This window comes from Boleophthalmus pectinirostris, unplaced genomic scaffold, assembly GCF_026225935.1.
Source record: "Boleophthalmus pectinirostris isolate CB_2022bp ecotype Guang Dong unplaced genomic scaffold, ASM2622593v1 HiC_scaffold_9, whole genome shotgun sequence".
Classification (NCBI taxonomy): domain Eukaryota; kingdom Metazoa; phylum Chordata; class Actinopteri; order Gobiiformes; family Gobiidae; genus Boleophthalmus; species Boleophthalmus pectinirostris.
In genome coordinates this window covers 21,591,609-21,609,502 of record NW_026571541.1, presented here as the reverse complement: position 1 = coordinate 21,609,502, position 17,894 = coordinate 21,591,609, and the positions used below count along the sequence as shown (strand labels likewise).

Sequence of the window (17,894 nt, the reverse complement as noted above, 5' to 3'; positions counted from 1 at the left end):
ATGTGTCATTTTTTTCTGAGATTCTACGTCATCACGCTGAGATGTGCGTTGATGTGACGTCATGGGAAAACAGGAAACGCTTTACAGAAAATCAAAACGTATGTACAACGTGGGTTAGCACAACTTTTGTTAACAGAGAGCAGTTTGTCGACTCGTACATAAATGAAGAACTTGTGAATCTAAATAGACCATCTGGTATAATTTTTGGATTTCACGACGCTCGAGGTAGGGCACACATGGCGAAAGGCGTTAGCTTCATCTTAGCATGTTTCCTCTGCAACTATGTTCAGGGACAATTGATTTAATGCACTTTAATTTGAACTCGGATACAGTAAGAGTTTAATAACACAGTAGTGTTTAACGTGTGTTTCAGTCATGGCTCTGAACAAGTCAATGCATCCCCGGAACCGCTACAAAGATAAACCTCCTGACTTTGCTTATTTAGCTTCCAAGTATCCAGAGTTCCAGCAGCATGTGCAGACCAGCCTGGTGGGACGACCGGTGTAAGTAAACTCTCAAACTAGATAGAGAGCTCCTAAAGTGAGATGAATGTAAAATTTTGTTATCAAAGTGATGGGATAGGGGTAATATTGTTAGCACCGACAGCAATACAGTTTAAAAAGTAGCAGACATTTAATTGTATAAATTAAATCTGGAATCGTAAATGGGCCTACTATTTCAAATGCTTGTATTTTTCTGTGCGGAAGAAGGGTATGGTTTGAATTATGCTTAAGACCCCTTGGGTCTCTGAACAGGACAGGGGCTCCTCAGAGTTTTGTGTGGTTAATTTCAGGGCATCAAAAATAATAACTCTGGAGATGAAAGAGCAATAATCACACACATGTTTAAGAATGTTGGTAGGACCCCAGGGATCTCAGAGATCCCAATTGCTTGAAATCAATGATTGTTATGAATAGATATCATTATGTATTTTAGGGAGCCATCTTCACACATACAGGATGAACCATAGTTCACTTCTGATTATAACATCTGCTCCTGTGCAATATAAGCACTATGAAATTGCTGTAATTGATACCTTCTATTAAAGTAATTATATTAATACATTGCTTAGATTTGCATGATCATACTTTTTTTATTTAATACAATCACACTAATTTGTTATGTAATTATGAAGAAATATCCCCTTTTGATTTACTCTTCATGCATATGCAGCTAAAGCAACTGTGCAGGATTTGCATAAAAGCTGCATATACATTTGTAGTGAAATTAAAATATTTTCCAAAGCTTTTAAGAAATGGTTTGAAAATATCACTTTCAACAAGAAACACTTTTCAATTCCTTTTTAAACAAATTTAATCATTTTAGAAAACTGAGTCATTTTTATTATATGGCCGACTGTTAATTAGATTTGGGTGTGTGGTATGATATTAACTCCAAGGATTGAAAATGTCTTTTTTAGTGGTTTAAAAACCTGACAAGAGGAAAACAAGTTTACTGTGGTCAGCACATAATACACCAGGTAAAATCGTTAGAAGGTCATCCCTCTGTGGACACAGGTTCTGTGTACACTGCATGTATTCTTTCATGCTGATGGTGTGTGATAGAGGTGAGACAGAGCTGTTTACTTCAGCAGTAAACTGGCCACTGACCATTTTTTTCCATCATAATAACCTTGCACTAATGCATTTCACTTTTAAAAAATTTTTATTTTTTTTCTATTTCGGAATGCTGATTATAATTTAATACATTAATATTTATAAAATTATATTTTGTGCTTGTATGTCAAGCATCACCAAACACAATTATGTATTGCGTAGAGCCGCACCTACGTGACACCACATGCGTAGAACCGCGGGCACTCTCACGCTCGCTCCAGCTTCAGCCATTGCTCCAGCGTGGCCGGATTTGCGTGCTCTCATCTCTTCAGTAGGTGGGGTTGCCATGGAGATGTGTCAGGACTGCTGATAGAATGGATGCGTCTGCGAGCATACACACTAGGTCTAAAAATAGAATTTGGCCACAGTCTCTCTGAATATTGATCCTAATGATGCCTCAGAGGACAACTGGGAGAGGCCATGGGATATTTGGTGGACAGATGAAAGGGATAGGAGCTTTACTGTGGAGTTAAACATAAGAATAATGGGGATAGATTAGTTTTTGCACATTTTGCTTTTGAAATACTGCTTTAGCCAGGTAGGTTCTCACTGCTGCACTTTTCCCAAATGGGCCAGGTGTGAGCCCTCCTTCAGGAGGTCACTGGTCTTAACTGCTGATAAATGTGGCCCATTAAGCTAATGTCTTCATCAGATATAGATGCATTTGTAAGATTGATGAGTGTCTGGATAGGTAAATAGTTGCTCACATGTTCAAGTCCAACACCTGCTTGACATGGGTCATTAGTTGTTGCTGTCCACAGCATGTAGTTAGAGACCATCAGTAGTACACCAAATAGTTCCCCTTTAAACAGCAACAAATTTACCCCTAAAACCAATCCTTTCATACTAAAACTTATAGTAAAATGTCCTTCTGTATCTATTATGGTAGATATTTTATCTGCATACATATATGTATCATGGAAAAAGTATTTTGTAATCTAGTACTAGTAGTACGTTTCAATGTTATTTATTTCTATCTAGCGTGAATTTCAAAGAGCCAGAAGCAGTCCGGGCATTGACTTGCACCTTGCTTAAAGAAGACTTTGGTTTGACTATTGAAATTCCTCTGGAGCGTCTCATACCCACAGTTCCTCTACGTCTCAACTACATTCACTGGGTGGAGGACCTTATTGATGGACAAAAGCAGCCACGCCGTGGCATTGATATTGGTACACAAAATTGCATATACATAACATCTTATAGTCTATAGTCTCCAGCAATTCTGCTCTTCAGCATTGAAAAATGGTTAATACAAATCTTTTCCTTAGGCACTGGAGCATCTTGCATATACCCTTTATTGGGAGCCACAATGAATGGTTGGTACTTTCTAGCTACAGAGGTAGATGACATTTGTTTTAACTATGCCAAGAAAAATGTGGAGCAAAACAATATGTCAGACCTTATTAAAGGTGAGTGGTGTTTTTGTTTTGTTTATTTTTTACCAGAATACTATTTATAAACAATTCTCACTCTAGTTTGTGTAATCAGTTGTGAAGGTCCCACAGAAGACTTTACTCATGGATGCCTTGAAAGAGGAGACAGAGATTGTTTATGACTTCTGTATGTGCAACCCGCCATTTTTTGCAAATCAGCTGGAAGCAAAGGTACCAGTTTCCTATTTGTTTTTTATTACTAAACAAAACATTTTCTATGTCATCCTCATCTGCCATCTTCTTACTACATTCCTAGAGCCCGGCCGATATATCGGTTGGCCGATATTATCGGCTGATATGGGCACCTCGAGGCATATCGGCTATCGGCCGATATGCTTGCTGATAGGGGCCGATATTTCACATGGGCATGTGATACGTCGTTAAAAATCTTAGACTCTCTACATTATGTTCATTTAATCCAATTTACAGACAGATAAATGTCCTAATATGTGGCTCCACATCAGTATTTATCTACGGAGTCATTTATCCGTGCGTGTGTCCTTGTCCCTGAACACACCATAAAGTCGCGTCACTCACGTGTGTTTGTTTACACCTGCAGACACAGATCCAAACATTGAGGTTGTATTCTTTTTACGGACAATCGGTTTGAATCTGAATTAAAAGGACATTTATTAGTGCAGACTTGTGATGTGAGAGGAGCCTGTATGAGCGGTGAGTGTTGGAAATATGTCGACTTTGAAGCTAGTTTTAGTCATTCGTTATGGGTTAGCTGCTGTAGCTCCCGCACATAAACAGGCTGTTTTCTATTGGTCTATTGTAAAGTGACTACATTGGCCGTATATTTGTTACTGGACCAGCACTGATATGGAAATGAGCTGTGAACAGACGTGTGAATTATGACATTTGCGCATATAATTAATTACCGCGGCGCGCAGCATTTACGGCTAAAGGCTAATAGCGCTAGTTTCTTTACTAGTTATGGGTCCGTCGCGAACGAAATGACTCTTAGAACCGGCTCTTTAAAGGGAACGACGGGAGCCTGATCCTTATTGGGAGCCGTGTTTTCTCTTTCTCTCACTTTTTTCCTGTTCACGCCGCGTGCAGACTCGTGGTTTGACAGCGGCAGCGGCTAAAAACGAAACTTTGACAAATTTGCGTGTACATAGGATAAAAAAAAAAAAAAAACGAGCATATTTGGCTGTAGTTTAGCATAAAATAAATAAGTCCTGGTTTAGACCTGGTTCAGTCCTGATTCAGTCCTGCTTTAGACGTGCTTTAGTCCTGCTTGCAACAAAACAATCTGAAGAGCCGCTTGGGAGCCAAAAGAATCAGCAGCTTTTAGTGAGCCGAGCCAAAAGAGCCGGTTCTCTAAAAAGAACTGGAATACCCATCACTAGTGTCTAGAATGTGATGCAAAAATGCCATTAAGCCAACCTACTGTCTGTAAATATGACGTAAAGAGGCAGAATAACAATAAATGTTGCCTAAATAAACCCAGTTTAAAATCCATCAGAGCCAAACCTAAGTTTTTTAAACAATTCAACATTTACAGTGAATTTTTACATCACTAAAAATATATCGGCGATTATATCGGCTATCGGCAGCGCCAACTCCCATTATATCGGTTTCATATCGGCTACAGCAAAATCCATATCGGTCGGGCTCTAATTCCTATAGTAGCCAGAGCAAGTGTTTGTATATGGTTAGAGATGATAATAGGATCTCCGCTTAATCTGTGTCTGACTTTTTGTCTCTCTCCAGGGGGTCAACTCCAGAAACTCTAGACGGCCTCCCCCCAGCTCAGTGAACACAGGTGGGGTGACAGAGATCATGGCGGAGGGTGGAGAACTCGAGTTTGTCAAGAGGATCATTCATGACAGTCTGCAGTTAAAGAAACGCTTGCGGTAAATAAGAACTGTATGAATACCATACAAAAGCAGTTCTACACAGACCACCATTTGTTGACTTAAAATAGACATTGCAGAGATGTCAACGTGATATAAGTTTAACACAAATAACCTATGGCCTTCACCAGTGAAAAAAATATTGATAGTATTTGGAAAGATTTGTACCATTATAAGTAGTTATAGTTTAAACGTCAGATAGCTGTAGACGGTATTCTTGTAAATGACAAAATGCAGTTTTTGTTCCATAGATTGTATCATAACATATATGTGACTACATCCAAATGATGCTTTCTGTTGGCCTTTATTCCAGGTAAAATGTTATACAATTAAAGAGCCATGTGCATCACTGTATAACACTTTAGCATGAGAGCACATATAGAAGTGACCAAACACGCTTGTATATGAAGTTTGTATTGTACAGCTGTGTGCATTAAACATGTGTATGACACATTTTGAAATATAAATGAATATGGCCTATTGTCTGCTGTGCAATGCATTGTTGTCTCTTTTTAGCTCTTTTATCTTCTAACTGCCTATAGCCATGTTCTGGGTTTAGCTAGCTGTGTGTTGCTATATATGGGCCATTTTTACCGAAGAGGCTCCAGATTGTTTCAGTGCAGACTAGGGGACATTCTTGACCAGGCAAGCATCCAATGAATTGTATAGAAATTAAAGCTGTTGTCACTCTGAAGTTTATATTACAATTGTTTATTTTAATTTAATTTTAATTTTGTCTTCAGATGGTACAGCTGCATGTTGGGGAAAAAATGTAGCTTGGCACCATTGAAAGAGGAACTGAGAAAACAAGGGGTTTGTAGTTTAACTTACTTAAAATCTATTTCCATTATTTTAAAAGCAAAACTTAGTCAACTCTTACTAGACGGCAATTGATTTTTTATATGAGAAATCCTGATGGTCATTTTTGAAAACTGCTTTACAAATAAATGTATTATAAAAACACCTTTTACATATATAATCAATACTGAATGTAATTTAATTCATTAATTTATTATTTTATTTATTAATTAAATTTTTTTTTTTTTTAATCAACTCATGAAGTAAACACTTTCTTTGAGTGATTAGCTCTTAGTAATTAGCTGACATTGTCCCAACCTTATTAATTAAAATTAATTTATTAACTTAAGTAAAATTTGTTAACTTTTGTTCTATCTCAGGTACCCAAAGTGACATACACAGAGTTCTGCCAGGGGCGCACAATGCGTTGGGCATTGGCCTGGAGTTTCTATGATGATGTGATTGTTCCAGTAAGTCTCCTCTTACTTACTTCATCCTCTAACAAATGTTGTAGTGTATAACATACAGTTTAAAATCTGTATCAGTGCTGTTAAATGGCTGTACGTCTATGTGTGTGGATACAGTAGGAGTAAGAAATTATCATTAGATTTGTAATGTTTTTTTCACTCATCACATCAAAGCAGATACAATACATACATGCAATACTTTCTGAATATCTCCCAGTTGGCTTTCCAACCTAAAAGCAGTTGTGCAGAAGAATTGGCCTATATTTTCCCCAGCCCTAACCACCCCCCTCCGTTAACACACACATTCACCATCATTTTCACTTGGGAGCTGCTCAGCATCATTATCAAGCAGACCCCGGAGCATGTGTGTGTACACATGCTTACACTGCAGTGGCTTCTGTGTGTACTCTTCTATGCATGGCTGAACAGTTCCTTCCATTGGTGTGTATGTGATGTCTATACAGTGGTCTTGAATGCAACATTTGAATGATAACTTATGTGACATGGACAGCAGCTGTGACCTACTTAACCTGTATGACCAGATAAAGGTCCATTTCAAATTTTGCAGTACACATTTTGTATGTCTGCTGAACTACTAAATTTGTTTACGTATAAACTAAAATTATTTATTACATATGCTTGAGTGAAAGCACAGTAATGCTGAATTACTGCAGTTTTGAGAATATTAATATAATATTTTATGCAGACTGGAAGAGACTTGTTTGTATAGATTTAAGTGGTCCTCCTCTTTGTTGATTTCTTGTCCTTTAACACATTAACTGAAAGAGCCAGTAATTATAGTGAGCTTTACTGCTAGTTGTATTTTGCACAGTACAATGTAGAGCTGAATATTTCAGGCAATGCCAGTCATGAGGGAGGATTACTCAGATTAGATTTAGATTAATCAATCCACAACAGAATAACGTGTTTGGATGAGAAGAACCTGTCATCTTACTTGTTCCATATACACACCAACATAAGTATGTCCAATGTAAAGGTGAAAGAGATGGCACAGGTATTACATATAGCATATTGCATCATAAAGGTCTGCTACTTTGAGTTAAGGAGTTGGACAGCCTGAGGGTAATAATTGTAGTCTTTACAGCTACAGAAGTCTATCTCCATGCACACTGTACAAGAAGACGGTAGTTGGAAAAAAAAACTTAATTAGGGATGTGACGATTCAGAATTCTCAAGATTTGGTTCAATTCACGATGCAGGAGCTATGATTCAATTAATCATGATTGACCATGATACATAAGATTAAAAAACTCATTTATATTAAAATATCATATATTTATTAAAACAAACAAACAAGATTTTAACTTTTGAATTACTTGTTTGAAAACCTAATTTTCACATGTAGTAAAAAAATTGTCTCTAAAATTAAGATATGTTCCAGATTCCCCCTCTAACTTATGGACATATGCTCTAACTCCCAGTGTTGCAGCCCAACCCCACCTTGAGTTTCCACTGATCAGACAACTGAAAACACCAAAACATAGTAACCAAGAGGGAAATTAAACTACAATATTGCTGACAAGTAATAAATAAAAACATGAAAATGAATTGGTAATAAAACAAGACACTCCCAGGACACAATGGAGTGTTTAAACCAAGTTTTTGCACTACGTACAGTGCTACAACAGTGCGGAGGTCAGTATGCTCCTTCCCTTTAATTGTAGGTCAGTCGGCCATTCTGTCTGCTCTGACAGCTCAGTGCTGCAGCAGACCCCCCACTGTCTACCCATGTTTGTTTAGCATCAGGCTGCAGTGCCAAGGACACATAGCTACTGTCTGACATAATTTCTGCAGTAACCATAATAGTATGGTTTAACAACCTCCACTGCCATGGTAGAATGTCATCTGTGTTGATTTATAAGAAGTCTGCCCTATATGTTTAGCTGGTTAAAATTGGTCTATAGCTCCATCTTCTGGTTCAGAATAGAAAGTTTCTCATTTAAGTATTTATGGATTGTCACTCTCCAGAGGTGTATGAATTTTGCAAATTGATGGCTTCAGACTGTTGTGATAAAGCCATGAGGGCTGCCTGAATGGATAAAGGGGATGCTGGGAAATTCTATGCTTTAAAAGCCTGTAAATTTGTACATTTTTAAGTATGTTCTTAACGAAATTGGATCTCCCTTTTTAGTCTCCTCCCTGTAAGAAACGTAAACTGGAGAAGGCACGGAAACCATTGTCATTCACACTTCCAGAGGCAGGGCTGAAGGAGCTGCAGATGAAAGCCTCTGCTTTGGGATGCACTGGTAGTTGCCCTGTGGAGGGTGTCACTGCTCTTCTAGAGAAATCATTAACTGAGCTACGAGTAAGCTATAGCAAAGACACAACTTTGTCATCAAATGAATCAATATATTGTATATTGTATTGACAAGTCCATTTCAAACATCCACATTATTCTGATTATCAGGTGCTGTTTAAACATGTCCCATGCAGAAAGCAAGAACAGAGTCTCTTTTTGACCGCTGTGGAGAACACATGGATACATGGACGTCAGAGACGGCGTGAGCAGAAACGACAGTTGAGAGAGCTTCCAAGAGCCCCACAAGGTGCTACTCTCCAAAACACTGCTGCTACAGCACCACAGCCCTCCACAACTGAGTGTAACACCCAAGAAAATATACAAGCTTCCTGTAGCCCAGAACAGTGTTGCCAGACTGAACCTGCAGTGACAAGTGAAGAACCAAAGGAACAAACAGAGGCTGGCTCTGACCACATGACCACCACCAGCTCTGACACTGTATTGAACACAAGTCTAAAGGAAGGACTCACTACAGAAAACTGTTCAGCATTACATCCGCCCCGCAGCCCCAGTGCAATCGAACACTTCCTCTTTAAATGTTTGCTGAATGTGATGCTTGAGGAGAAAGATGTACTGGTGGAGTTGCATTGGGTGGAGGGTCAGAACAAAGACCTAATGAACCAACTTTGCACGTACCTCAAGAACACACTGTTGAGGTCTGTGGCGAGGTAAATGTGTAGTTCAGGTGTGCACAGATGTTAGTATTTGGATCTCTTGGGATTTTTTTCCCTTTTAATTATACTGCCTGATATTTATAGCAAATAATGATTCAAAATATTGGTTATTTGTTCCAGTGAGTTGCAATGCACTGTAAAGCCACAAGAGGGCAAAACATTTCCTTTTATTTGCCTCTCTTGGTATTTTTTATTAAGTGTTTAACGGTCGGTTATTAGTTTTAGTTAAGAAAGTAATCTATATTGCTTTCTTGGACACTTTGTATGCATCTAACTGGTTCCATGACTTGTCCAATCAACCACAAGAGAAACAAGCTAAATGTTCACATCAGGCTGTTCCTCATACCAAATTTACATTAACCTACATTATAATGAATGTCTTTGCATCTGTATTTGTATTATTCTAATAAAAGTCATGATCCAAAGCACAAAGTATGTTTTGCAAATCCAGTGCCGTATTTTATATGGTCCCTGTTTATTGTATTTGAGAGGGAGTGGCCCTGGTCAGTGGGCGGTCTCAAACGCTGCATGATTCACAAACCTTATTTGTTCCTACTACTTTGAGCGCCATCTTGTTTGTAACTCTGCAACGTAAGTGGTGGAGTTTTTACTGAGGGGGTGTCCAATTACCCCTGGCCAGTTTTAGACTGGGAACCTCTCCCTGAAGTACTTGGGCGCAATTTGCGTTGTTGCTTGCTTTTCCACTCATCTTTAATATACACAGTGTTCGGAATGAGCATCGAAACGCTTCTGGAGGCTGCCAAGTTTTTAGAATTGCTAGCTCTGCAACAACAGAAAGCACGTGGTAAGTGGGACATTTGTCATAATAAAATTGCGCTATTGCTCAGATACTCATATTTTAATACAGGCCTTTGTGGCCAAAAAATAATGATAATTTTACTAAACGCTCGCCGTATATGTTTTACCTGAGCATAAATAGATGGCACCAAAAAAAAAAAAAACCTCTCTGAACACTTTACTGAATATGTGTCAGTTTGGCACATGGATTTTCTGTGTCTCTCCCTCCTTTCATGTAGGTTTATTCCTGCGCTGGGTGTGAAGTGTTTTTTTCTAATTTATTCTAATATAAGACACTGCAGTCGTGCATAAAATCTTAAGCTGTTGCACAAACGGGCTTTATGGATCCTTACGCGAACAAAACTTGAATTAAACGGACATAATGGTAGCCTTTGCTTTGCAGCAAAACACAGAATATAATAGTAAGCATGATGACAAGGGCGGTGGCGCGGGGAATGCCAATGTCGTTTTACATAATGACCTGACACGGTCCGCTAGGAATCAAGTAACAATTTAGAGACCGCGGCTCAGGCGGTAGATATATTTAATCTGGGTGTTTTCCGCGTGTATCTGGCAGAAGGGTTAAGAACACTATTGTAGAAGTTAAGACTGGTCGTACGTTTTGTAAGTGATTGTGTAGTTAGTAAAGATTAAAGTTGTCCATAATGGTCGCTGGTGTTGCTCGGTATCTGTGTGTGACGTGGGCATACCGGGCACGCCCCCAGCTCGAGGACCGCCCCTTTCACCACGTGCATGCCCATGGTGCATGCCGGGCAACCCCTCACAAAGACTGTTTGTAAAGACGAAGGCTCACTACCCTTCATTACTGTTGACCTTATTATTATGCGAGATCAAAAGGAGTCCAGACTACTGTGATCTGTTTACATTGCACGGACAGGAATGTTTGTACTATGTAACAATCCTGCGTTATCTAAAAAAAAGCTCCGCGTGAGATCTCTCTTGGCACACTAATCTAATCTCCCAGTCTGCCTCATAGACTGTCTATGGTCTGCCTCTGCATTGGGAGCATTGGGAGTGTAGACTGTAGTCCTCCTCCCTTCTTGAGCCTGTAGAGCAAGCCACTTTGGACGAAAGTAGGGCAGTGTTTCTTTATGCATTTACATTGGCAGTTATATAATGGGCACAGAAAACTCCTTTGTTTTATGAATTCCCTTAGTTTTCCTCTTCTAATCAGTTTGGTGAACACATCCCCCAATTAAAAAACATCATAGCCATTTCAAAATAACAAAAGGTCAAAGAACACTTTGTACTTTTCCAGATCTAGAATTAAATGACTGACCCAGCAGAACAAATAATGTAAAGAGTTTGATAAAGCTGCTACAAATGATTTTCCACTTTCTTAAATCCATGTACTAAAACATTGATGAGTGGTTGTTTTGTTTGTTTTCCCACAGAAGATGAATTTAAGGAAAAGCTGCTACAGGAGCAGAAGACCCCGGGAGTGATCCCAAATTCAACAATCCACTGTAGTAATGTGACAAAACCCCAGGGATATCGTCCAGCTTTAATACAGCCCCCAATGCCTCCAGCCTCTGTTCCCATTACAGTCATCCCAATACCTGTGGTCAGTCCCAGTCACAGCGTCTCTCCAAGTTTACCTGTTGCACCCCTGCCCTCTACAAAAAGAGAGACTCTTTTTAACCAGGACCAGAATCCTTCTGGGATACCCCGCTCCCCGCAGCCCAGAGTAGATCAGCACCCCACCTCTGCCCCTGGTACAAATCACAAACAGCCCCTGCACAACCACCAGCATCACTTCATAGGTCAAACTGCTAACACCAGTGTTCAGCAGCAGACCCCTCAGCACTCTATTCACCACTACACCGGTTCTATCGTTTCCCCCTCTCCATCTCAAGCAGTACTTCCTCAGTCAGGCACACTACTGCAGCATGGCCCCATCCTCAACGGGTCCGTCAGCAGAAGCAGCCCCCTTGAGGACTCACGGCTTCTGGACAGTAAAAAGCGCCCTGGCGGGTGAGTTGATAACAAAGTCTTGAATTTGTATGTATACATAAAGTTTATAGCCACAACATTTTTTATTTTTTTTTATTTTTGCTCATATAGGGCAGGCACAAGAGAGTCCCATAACAAGCTTGAGAAAAACAGGTTTGTATATTACATTTTTATCAGCTTGATGCTATATTGTAGTTTAACCATATAATTCCTTACTGTATTTCTATGCTTTGTTAGACGGGCTCACTTGAAGGAGTGTTTTGAAACACTGAGAAAGAATATTCCTAATGTTGATGAAAAGAAGACCTCAAATCTGAGTGTGCTAAGAAGTGCTCTAAGATACATTCAGGTAGGTTGGCAATTTCGTATTGCTTTGTTTTGTCTGGAGCTATGCACCACATCAGTATATGCACGTTGGCAGTTCTAGTCGATGCTTGATGTGTGGTCCAGTGGAGAACAAACATCCTGATGATATAATGACAGTACTTGATATGTTGTGCCAGTCAGGCTGTTTTCAGAAGATCCTTTAGATCCAGCCAGTTCAAAGGTCTTCTAATGGCCTAGTTTAAACTTTGTGTTTTTTTTATTTTATTCTGTTGGGGATTAAATGTGATTGAGGTACAGTATGAAAAAATATAAAAAAAAAATGTAATATTGACATTTTTCTTTTAAAAACTTATGACTATAAAGTCTTGTGAACCAACATGAAGCGACTGCTGTTCTGTGTGTGGATATGAAGGGAAAAACTAGGACAGCGTGGGTGCAGCCTGTCACCCAGCCCCCCTCCCTCCCTCTGCCCGCTCTGCGTGATTAAGCAACATGGTGTTCAGTGTGTTGTGTTCTGCTGGCAGACTGACCTGGCTCTCTTACCTCTCTGGCAGTAAAAGCTTTTATTTTGTAAGATACAAATGGACATCAGCACAAAAAGAACACTATAGACTTTTTGTAAATTAATTTCTCTTATCCTGCATAGACATTAGACATACACCTCTGATGAGAGGTGTTCTCTTACCTGGCCCTCAGCACTTACTTATTTGTGTTACTTTCAGTAAGTAAGAACATGTTCTCTTTGTTGTGTACGCTTGAAGGAGAAATTCCCTTTTGCTTTCTTGTCTTAGGTGCACTATGTGCAGAAAAATTTTGAACAGTTTTCCGCATGATGGTGTCTTTTATTAGATATTGGTTAATCAACAATTGGCTTTGTTTCAAAACCTTTCTATGTGAGTCAGTCGGTGGAGCTCCTCCTCTCTCCTCAGCCATCCTTTACCCCACCCATCTCCTTCCCTCTCTGAGCCGCATGAGCAGCAAGCACATGGCTAGCCTGAGCCGCGTGACGTCACCCCCGTGCTGCGCCCCCACCCCACGCTACAACAGGCAGGACTAGTCGTACCACAAGGCTTAGCGGCAGCAGCGGGGAGGGAACATGGAGCAGTAAACACAAGGCTCGGTTTACTCTGCTTGCGCTTCACTTCCTCTCAGAGCACTGGACTAATTTCTCTTGTCTCCAAATGAAGGCCATTCCATCTGTTTGCTACAACAACTAAAAGACCTACATAATATGAATCAGTAGGAGCATACATGACTGACTCAGTTCTGTATTTTTTTAACCAGTCTTTGTCAATAAGGAATTTTACTGGGGCTGATTTCTGCATGATGTTCTTAATACATTGAGCAATATTTTGACTAGTTTGACCTGGGCAACACTACACAAAACTAGTTTCAAAGAAAGGCTGTTTTCTTGAAGTCAGGCACCACGTGAAATTTTTAGTTTCAGCTTAAAGGCACATTAAGACAAGGGTTTATGGTTACTGCGTTGTCACAAGACCTAATCAGTCAGGGCAACTAAAGAGCATGCCTGCAACGTGGCCCTAGAGCTCCTGGCTCTTTAAGAAGCCCAGCCTTGTGTTTCTGCTGCAAAAGTGAGTCAGGGAGTACAGCTTGTATTGCTGTTCAATCCCCCGCTCTCTGCACCCTCCCTCCCCTGTTCTCACTGAGGCCATGTGCTCGCCACTCGCATTGCTGGTGACAACTCTGGAGCAGTGTTTACTTTATACACATACACACACATAATGCACCCTCTACCTGCACTGATCTAGATTTTCGCACAAACAAGGCTGAGGCGGGACCTTGGCTCTCTTTGAGGAGGAGGTTCAAAGGCTTAGAGGTGCGGCCTCATGTACATGAGCTTTGTCCTACCAACCTGGCGACATAATTTAAATGCTTCAGTCACATGGTATCCATCTGCAATTTATCCCTCACTTCCTTGTGCCTCTTCACCTCTTTTTTGTTAAGCTGCTTGCTCTTGTCTCTACTGAGACCTGTGTGTAAGTTATGAGGAAATATATTTCGTTTTTCTCATTCATTCTTCCTCGTGGCATTGGATCAAGTAGTTTGTACTACTAGTATAAACCTTTATAACATATAGTCATAATACCACAAACCAGCTTTGTAATGCAAGAGCAAAAATACATTATCTTACTGTTACTTACTACTTATTTGCCTTCATCCCATTCATTTTGCCCCCAAAACAAATGTTTAGATATTGACAATCACCTGTGCAGTGTTTGACTGTAGACAGCCTTTGAGAGAGTTTGACATGTTTCCATGGAGACCAAAGATGGGGCATTTCAGAACATGTGTCCTGATTCAGCCAGTATTTTGTTGATGGAAAATGTGTCTGCCCTTAGTTTTGCTGATATCACATTGCAGACTGCTGAACAAAATAATGTTTCAGTGTTTTTAAATGAATATTTCATATTTGTGCTCATGAAGTATTTTGTGATGGTCACAAGTGTAGCCTCAGTCTGCCTCCCCAGTTTGCACTTGTGGGGAAGAGGGCCAGATGATTGGCCTGTGCTGTTTTAATCCTGGCTAAGAAGTAGAGACAGGTGCCGAATGACACAAGGTCTGCCTTTTGTCTGCCTTTGGTTATTTTAGTACCTCCGTACTGTAAGAGCAAAGTAAAGAACAATAAAGTGACATGCTCTAACTTTGTAAAATCAAATGAGTATGATGAACTTCACTCTTGTGTTATTTTTTTATGGTTCATGAGTTGTCTGTTTGTGCCATTTTGCATATATGTTTTGCTTTTAACAACTTGGGCTTGGCTGTGTTGATGTAACTTATGTACAAATGTGTTCATTGTCATTGCTTGATCTACGCTCTAATCATTCTTGCTGTACAATCTTTAGTTTGCTATGACACTTTGTCAGGCTTTCCATGGAAGTCTGTTTAGTCATGTACTGTGTCAGCTGACTGGTTAAGGGAAATTGGGTCACAGAAAGCTACTGCAGTATGCCCCTCCCATTTTCTATACTCTACTGCCTCCCACTGCCCCTCTTCCTTCCAGCGTATGTCTCTTCACTTTCTGTTGTCATTTAAGATACACCAATGATTTACCTGAACTGTGATCATTTGGTTTTAATAGATAATAATAAAGCCTAAGTTCCAACTTCTTCCGATACACAAATGAACTGTTCTAATGTTTGTTTGTTTTAGACATTAAAACGCAAGGAGAAAGAATATGAGCATGACATGGAGCGCCTGGCTAGGGAAAAAATTGCCACACAGCAGCGCCTGGCAGAGCTCAAGAACGACTTGAGCCAATGGATGGATGTGGTGGAGATTGACCGTGTCCTCAGACAAACTGTGCAGCCTGAGGAAGACCAGGCTTCAACTTCCACGGCATCAGGTATGGAATCCAAAAAACAACAAAGAAAGTATATTCTTGTTTTTTTTGTTGTTGTTGTTTTTTTCTAATAAATGTAATCCTTGATGTACTCTTGCAGAAGGTGAAGATATTTTAGATGATGATCTTGATGATGAGATGGAGCTTGAGCAGAGTCCAACTTCTCCTGCTTCTCAAGTGACAAAACCAGAGCTGCAGAAAGTGGTCCCCCCTTCAGAGAAGTCCCAGAACTTCAATCCATGCATCACCCAGCATAAAGCACCACCGCCCCCTCTGCCACCCCCACGGCCGCTGCTCAAACCCACACCCACCCAGACAGTGACGCCCACAATCTCCTCCAGCACCAACTCTTCGGTCCTCAAACCCATGGGACCCACCCCTGCTCTGCATCCCACAGTTATAGCCCACTCCTCCGTCTCCCACCCCTCAGTCATCCAGACACTAAACCACGTCATTCAGACTCCTAAGCACATAACTCATTTGGCCCCCTCAACAAGCAGTGGTCCGATGCATTTGACTCCAGCTCAACCGCCCATCGGCCATATAACGGTACACCCAGTCACCCACCTACCTGCTTTGTACTCTCAGCCTGTAGCTGTCACACAACCCGGTATTGTGGGTCACATCACCCATACATTGAACCATGCCCATCCCCAGCTCAATGGCACAGCGGCTAGCCAACCGTCTACTGCCGCATTAGTGGGGAAACAGACTGTGGGCACGCAAATGGTCACTCATCACACGCAGCTTGTGGGTCAGACAGTGCTCAATCCAGTAACAATGGTGACCATGCCCTCATTCCCTATAAGCACTCTGAAACTGGCTTGATACACAGGACATACACTAGACCCAATATAATGCAGGAGAGCAGTCTTTACTGTGCAAAGTTTCCCAAAAGCATTAGAGATGGCAGAAACCAAAAAACCTTGCTTGATCCTTTTACAGCTCTGTCTTCCTACTTGTGAAATAGCAACAGCATTAAGAACCTAGAATACCCAACTTCTTCTCCTGTGTGATGTGATTTAGCAGAGCTCTTCCCCTCAAGCGGAGATGTCAGGAAATCATGGGGTAAACTTTACACAGGATTTAGACTCTTGGACTGTGCACATAGAAATGGCGCCTCCTGCTGTCTAGTTATATTCTTAAAAATACTGAAGAACTTGTGCCTCTGTGAAAGTGGCAATGTGACATCATTTAATATGTACTATTATCAAGTGACAATACTGACAATCAATTGACTTTTTGTCATTGGCATTTGCCATTGTGCATTGAGCTAAGGGTGAAATTAATGTTTGTTTATGCTGCTATAGAGCTATTAGATTGTGATTGTACCCTACAGTCTGATCTCATGTTAAAATTACCGTGAAGTTTGAAAGCTCTTAACACTAGATCTGCAGATCATCAGATTGTTTTCTGGTGAGAGGGTACTGAATGTCAGTAGATCCAAAAGCCTTGCCTTGTGCTGTGTCTGTGCTGTCATGTAGGTTGTAGAGTATGTGCCTGCATTCAGAGCATGCCACATCTGTGTTATTTGTTGAGTATTTGAAACCAGGTCACATGAGTATGTCTTATCTTATGAACTTACTCAGTGCAACATATTTAGGAATACCTCTGCTGTGGTTAATGGCTCTGGGATGAACACTTGTACAAACTAATAGCTAGATTCAGGATGCACTGTGAAATGTATTTAGTATAATTAAGCAGCAAACCTGAACATTTAGCAATTGCCTTTGCTAGTTAATCTACAAATTTAATTGGAATGTATTGTTCCATTGTTAGCACATTTGTATGGAGGAGTTTTTGTTTTTTTGCAAAAAAAAGTAATAGATTCTTGAATAAATTATCACACGTGACATTAAGATTTATAACAGATATTTTGTATATTACATTGTTGCTTGTTTCATCTACAGCTTTACCTTGTATATTTGACATTGCACATTTTTGGGACCACATCAACTGCTGGACATCTTGGTGATGATTTAGACAGACCTTGTCCAAAAATTATATACAATTTAGTATGAAGATTTTTATGTGTAAAAGTTGATGTATGAAACAAGGAATTGTGATACTTGAAATGGCAACAATATATGTTTTCCCTATGGTGAAAGTTTAAGTTAGTACTTTTTAAGTGTTGAGCTGCATTTAGATCTAATTGTATTCTCTAAAGATCATGACATGCTGTACGATAATGAAAAACACTTTGTATTAAAAAAATAAATAAATTGTATTACGTTCACAACTGCGTGATAGACTCCTTGAGT

The 17,894-nt window shown here is 40.1% G+C and overlaps 2 protein-coding genes across 3 annotated transcripts; both read left to right on the top strand.

Annotated features, from left to right (window-relative positions):
• Nucleotides 1-26: 26 nt before the first annotated feature.
• Nucleotides 27-9,608, top strand: mettl16 (methyltransferase 16, N6-methyladenosin). Of its 2 annotated transcripts, none has more exons than XM_055166888.1 (10): nt 27-225; nt 446-503; nt 2,598-2,785; nt 2,885-3,025; nt 3,105-3,220; nt 4,772-4,914; nt 5,658-5,727; nt 6,093-6,182; nt 8,332-8,505; nt 8,608-9,608. In XM_055166888.1, the coding sequence occupies exons 1-10, from the start codon at nt 42-44 to the stop codon at nt 9,169-9,171; spliced, it is 1,728 nt and encodes a 575-aa protein (XP_055022863.1). In that variant the 5' UTR covers nt 27-41; the 3' UTR covers nt 9,172-9,608. The 2 variants fall into 2 exon arrangements, with proteins under 2 accessions (XP_055022863.1, XP_055022862.1); XM_055166887.1 differs by having other exon boundaries at nt 44-225; nt 374-503.
• Nucleotides 9,609-9,750: 142 nt separating this feature from the next.
• mnta (MAX network transcriptional repressor a) lies at nt 9,751-17,872 on the top strand. The gene is made up of 6 exons (XM_055166821.1): nt 9,751-9,978; nt 11,387-11,966; nt 12,057-12,098; nt 12,183-12,294; nt 15,444-15,636; nt 15,734-17,872. The coding sequence occupies exons 1-6, from the start codon at nt 9,906-9,908 to the stop codon at nt 16,459-16,461; spliced, it is 1,728 nt and encodes a 575-aa protein (XP_055022796.1). The 5' UTR covers nt 9,751-9,905; the 3' UTR covers nt 16,462-17,872.
• The last annotated feature ends 22 nt before the right edge of the window (nt 17,873-17,894 follow it).